The following is a 6000-nucleotide window of genomic DNA, read 5'->3' as shown; positions in this document are numbered from 1 at the left end:
GTCATCATTTATGCAAAAAACATAATCGGATAAAAACACATTATGTAAAATACATGTAGCAGACTTTTAAAATTGATAACTGATCATAGAAACTAAATTGTGATACATTAAAAGACGAATACAGTTACCTGTATAAAATTATTAGAAGGAAATATATGAATAGAATAAGACCGATCCTTTTTATGGTGAATTTAGGGTCAACAATTAATATACGTATTACATTGCCTGTAGCAACCTATAAATTGTCTACGAAAGATAAAATGTCTATATGACAGCTGAAAAAAGGACAGATCAATGATCAGCGCCCTCTGTTGGGTCGGGCGCCAGGATGTTATTTAGGCGTGCATCGATCTTAAGAACTTAACCACTAGAGGGCTTTACATACAACGTGATATACCTCCCACGAGAAACTAAGAAGTTAGAAATCCCTCCAGTATGGATTAATTATCTTTAACTACGAACACGCCAATGAAATACCGCAGACATAGCCGGGAAGGAGATAAACTGGCTACACTTCCCCTCCCGCTGCCCATTCCTTCGCCGCTACGTCGATTCCCTCATTTCACGGCCCGCTCTCGGCACAACGCCATTGGCTGTCTGTCGCCGCCCGTTACGAACATTGCTGGTCTGCGCCTTCCCATCTCTGCGCCCGGCAGTCGCCGTCGGAAGCAACAGGTGGCTGCCTGCAGTGATTGGCATCATCTTTGCTGCCGTGTCGCGCAGACACGTCTCTGACACACGTATTGAAGAGCTTTGACGGCGATAGTACGAATCGTTCGTTGTTGCTTCGTGCGTTGTATTAACTGACGCTCCGACCTTCTGACCCGAAAAGCCGACAAACTGTGACACAACGTGGAAAGTGGCACATGTTGCGAAATTATTAACTGGCCAGAGCTCGGAGTAGAGCATCGATCTTAATTTAGTTTTCTCCGCCCACGATGTCCAACAACACGACGCAGACCGTTGTAAAGTGAGTACCCTCTTTTTTTGTAGTGACTTATCTCCTCTCCTGTTATTTTTATCTGTTATTTTACCATATTTCTTAGTGTGCAACATAAGTGCCATGAATCCGCTATTTGGTTTCTATATACTGCTGGCCCTACATTATATTCAACAGCCTCCAACCGTATAATAATGCCTTAAACACTTGTGTCTGTTTCTATTTCTCCCTTTCGGACCTGAATTTTCTTCACCAGGCAGGATATTTTTTATTTATTTTCTAATGCTCATAAATAATTTTTTAATCATTATAGAAGCAAGCTGTTTATAAATATATGTATCCTTTATCATAATATACTTTATACACCCAGCTTCATTACGTGGACAAAATTAATTAATTTTGCAATACATAAATTAATCATTCAATAATTCCCATGCAAAAGAACAATAATATTCTTCAATTACACAGTGGAATACAATTAAGAATCAGCTTCGATGTATTCTGGCGGTTACGATCAGTAGCACATGCACTTGTTGATGCTTTTATAGCGATACAGGACAAGTGGCGGCACTTGTGCATTATGTAAAGATTGAACAGTCGCAAATGTGTACGTGACGTTTCCATTGAGGGAAATTGTTTCTGTTGAAGTCAAGGTTCAAATTCAAATGGCTCTGAGCACTAATGGGACTTCACAGCTGAGGTCATCAGTCCTCTAGAACTTAGAACTACTTAAACCTAACTAACCTAAGGACATCACACACATCCATGCCCGAGGCAGGATTCGAACCTGCGACCGTAGCGGTTCCAAACTGAAGCGCTTAGAACCGCATGGCCACGCCGGCCAGGTCATCGTCATCGTTGGCCTCTTCATATACTGGGTGATTCACGAAGATATGCAAATATTTTAATGTGTTATTCTACAAGTAAAACTAAGCAAAAGGGTTCATATAAAGATAGGTCCGTAAATGTTTAGTTACGGAGTTACAGCAAAAAAAAAAAAAAAAAAAGATTTTGCCGGAAATTTAGCAACTTCGCTAATATGAAGCCATCGCTAAACTTTGCAAGGTTAAAGTAAAGCATGATTTCCATTTATTTGGTTGTTATTGACCTGATGAATTTAATAAAACATGTCCCAGTCGTGTATCTGCAGTAATTTTCCAGAACATCCAGAGAAGCAAATAAGTAATTTCGTAAAATTTTTGATTGATTAACTACTTGGCCCAATTCGATTTTTAAATTCCAGACAATTGCACAAACTTTTCAACAGAAGTTGCAGAGAACTTAATTTTGGAAAAATGATGGAAATAACATTAACTGAAACGGTATGAATGTGTCAGATAATCTGCTTTTATTAATGCCATAGGCACATGAATTCCTGTTAAACCGTAAAAAACAAAGCTCAGTGTCAAGGAAGTTGCACAGTGTACATACAAATTCACAATACACTCACAATAAATATTCAAAAATGTCTCCACCGAGTTCAATGCATTTAGCTGCACGTGTATGAACAGATTTTGTTGCTCGTTTCCGTTTCACGAGGTTGTTCTTAATTTCGTCAACTGCATTCATAATTCGAGCAAGTAATGCCTCACGCGTACTGACTCTGTTCTCATAAACTGTCTTCCATCCATCCCCATACACAAAAAACCACTGGTGTCAAATCGAGCGATCTGGGTGGCCATAGACATGTAGCACCACGAACAATCCATTTCTGGGGGAAATGTTCATTTAAATGTATAGTAACGGTGAAGTGTGGAGCTGCGCCGTCGTGTTGAAAATACATTTGCAATCGCGTAGCAAGTGGAACATCTTCGAGCAAGTGGGGCATTTATTCTTGAAGGAACTGTAAGTACGTCTCGCCTTTCCTCGGAAAATGAATGGTTCAATAAAGTGTGTGTTGATTAAATGATACACTTTTTGTTCATGGTAAGGATACAGATTATTGTACCTCACTGTACGCCATACCATGTTGTTGTGGTCTTCAGTCCTGAGACTGGTTTTATGCAGCTCTCCATGCTACTCTATCCTGTGCAAGCTTCTTCATCTCCCAGTACCTACTGCAACCTACATCCTTCTGAATCTGTTTAGTGTATTCGTCTCTTGGTCTCCCTCTACGATTTTTACCCTCCACGCTGCCCTCCATTACTAAATTGGTGATCCCTTGATGCCTCAGAACATGTCCTACCAACCGATCCCTTCTTCTAGTCAATGTTGTGCCACAAACTCTTCACCTATTCTATTCAATACCTCCTCGGTAGTTACGTGATCTACCCATCTAATCTTCAGCATTCTTCTGTAGCACCACATTTCGAAAGCTTCTATTCTCTTCTTGTCCAAACTAGTTATCGTCCATGTTTCACTTATATACATGGCTACGCTCCATACAAATACTTTCAGGAACGACTTCCTGACACTTCAATCTATACTCGATGTTAACAAATTTCTCTTCTTCAGAAACGATTTCCTTGCCATAGCCAGTCTACATTTTATATCCTCTCTACCTCGACCATCATCAGTTATTTTTCTCCCCAAACAGCAAAACTCCTTTCCTACTTTAAGTGTCTCTTTCCTAATCTAATCCCCTCAGCATCACCCGACTTAATTCGACTACATTCCATTATCTTCGTTTTGCTTTTGTTGATGTTCATCTTATATCCTCCCTTCAAGACATTGTCCATTCCGTTCAACTGCTCTTCCAAGTCCATTGCTGTCTCTGACGGAATTACAATGTCATCGGCGAACCTCAAAGTTTTTATTTCTTCTCCATGGATTTTGATTCCTACTCCAAATTTTTCTTTTGTTTCCTTTACTGCTTGTTCAATATACAGATTGAATAACATCGGGGAGAGGCTACAGCCCTGTCTCACTCCCTTCCCCACCACTGCTACCCTTTCATGCCCCTCGACTCTTATAACTGCCATCTGGTTTCTGTACAAATTGTAAATAGCCTTTCGCTCCCTGTATTTTACCCCTGCCACCTTCAGAATTTGAAAGAGAGTATTCCAGTCATCATTGTCAAAAGCTTTCTCTAAGTCTACAAATGCTAGAAACGTAGGTTTGCCTTTCCTTGATATAGCTTCTAAGATAAGTCGTAGGGCCATACCTGAGATTGTGAAATGCCTAATCGTTGAGAGATACATCGTCTACTGGTACTCGGGTTACGTTGAATAGTATCCACAATATCCTCATCATCGTCTTCACGTATCGAGTGCTCGTAGTGATTATGGACGCTAGGTAGAGCACCTGTCTCGCGTTCGTAATACTCCACTAATGCGCTAATGGTTCGTGCATTCCGAATCTTCCGAGTTGGGTAATCTTCAAACTACAGCCGTAGCATTACCATCGCATTTGCCATAAATATACATCATATCGACGTATTCCTATGTCGCAAATTTGAAAGACATCCTAATTTCATAAATAATATACAAATTACAACAGTTACTGTGTGGTTTCACTGAAACACACTGTTGTTATTATATTCTTTCACTGAACAATGCAGCAAACTAACTCGTTTCAAGGTTAGGAAACGACTGAAACAACTGACTAGCGTTCGCCAACAATGACATAAACGCTTCTACATTGTTAATGGAAAGTAAATAATCTCTGCATGTTCTGGAAAACTACTGCAGATACACGTATGGGACACTTTGTATTAGATTCACCAGATCAATAACAACAAAATAAATGGAAATTGTGCTTTACTTTAACCTCGCAAAGTTTTGCGATGGCTTCATAATAGCGAAGTTGCTAAACTGCAGGCAAAACCTTTTATTAGCCGTAACTCCGTAATGAAACATTTGCAGGCCTATGTTTATATGAACTTTTTTTCTTTAGATTTACTTGTAGAATAACATATTAAAATATTTGCATATCTTCGTGAATCACCTTGTATAAGTCGGCCCTCACTGCCATCGAGAGCCGCTCTTCTTGAAATGTTTAACAAAAATGTCTTCTCTCACTCTAGACCATGACTGTTTTATCCACTGACGCACTTCTTTGATTGTAGGTCGTTTTAAAGCTCCCTTCTGCGTGAATTCAGTTGGATTTCATCCATTATCCATCTGTTCCATTCCTCTCTCATACAAACTTTAAATAGTTCATTTATCGACACAGCAAGAGCTGCAATTGCGAAGTAAGTTCTCCCGGAATAACAGCAAGCTGTGTATCTCACTGTTTCAATTTCTCTTTCAAATATTGTTTCATATGACTACTAAACTGATCTAGCACAAGAAGAGAACTCTACTTCAATAAAGCACCTTTCTTCTACACTAGCCGGCCGAAGTGGCCGTGCGGTTAAAGGCGCTGCAGTCTGGAACCGCAAGACCGCTACGGTCGCAGGTTCGAATCCTGCCTCGGGCATGGATGTTTGTGATGTCCTTAGGTTTAACTAGTTCTAAGTTCTAGGGGACTAATGACCTCAGAAGTTGAGTCCCATAGTGCTCAGAGCCATTTGAACCATTCTTCTACACTCTGATAATCCATTATTTCATAGCAGCCTTGTCCATCCAGTCCTTGTCATGTACGTGAGCAACAATACCTGACCGCATTTCAGAAGGTTTTGGCATTATTTTGCGCTAGAAAATGATCATTGGACTAATTTTAGTACCGTCAGCGCAGCGTGAAAGGACAACAGTGCAGTGCATTTTTTAAATGTCCACTTGTTTTTATGGTTACAGTTTTAGCTCCTTTCATGGTAACAGTTCTGTTACTCGGCACATCAAATGTCACAGGCGTTTCACCCATATTTGCTATTCGGCTTAGTTGCACACGGGTCTTATTTCGATATGGAATAAAAACGACATGGAAAGATAATATTTTCTCTTCATACTGTTGTGGCGTTGTTTGAGATTGTTTGGTTTTGGCTCGCAAGCGAGGTTCATGGCGCTTCATAAACCTGTGTTACTCCGCCTTTAAAGTCAGTTAAGTTCCACTATAGCACTAACTTACGAGCGTGTATTTGAATGATTTTCGTATTAATTACAGTGCCATTTTGACGGTGTCCTTGAGTCGATTTCAGTATGTCCTCTTCTAGTTTTGGCCATTTTGCATTCAGTTCTCTA

General features: G+C 40.0%; 1 protein-coding gene across 2 annotated transcripts in view; it reads left to right on the top strand.

Moving 5' to 3' along the window:
- Window positions 1-594: 594 nt before the first annotated feature.
- LOC124719898 (neprilysin-2-like) overlaps window positions 595-6000 on the top strand; it is a 252554-nt gene continuing 247148 nt past the window's right edge. For both annotated transcript variants that reach the window (XM_047245086.1, XM_047245084.1), the window contains exon 1: window positions 595-970. In XM_047245086.1, the coding sequence (XP_047101042.1) occupies window positions 939-970 (32 nt within the window). In that variant the 5' untranslated portion in view covers window positions 595-938. The remainder of the gene's footprint in view (window positions 971-6000) is intronic.

This window comes from Schistocerca piceifrons, chromosome 11 (assembly GCF_021461385.2).
Source record: "Schistocerca piceifrons isolate TAMUIC-IGC-003096 chromosome 11, iqSchPice1.1, whole genome shotgun sequence".
NCBI lineage: Eukaryota > Metazoa > Arthropoda > Insecta > Orthoptera > Acrididae > Schistocerca > Schistocerca piceifrons.
The sequence above is the reverse complement of the archived record's forward strand: the minus strand, read 5'-3'. Positions and strand labels throughout refer to the sequence as shown.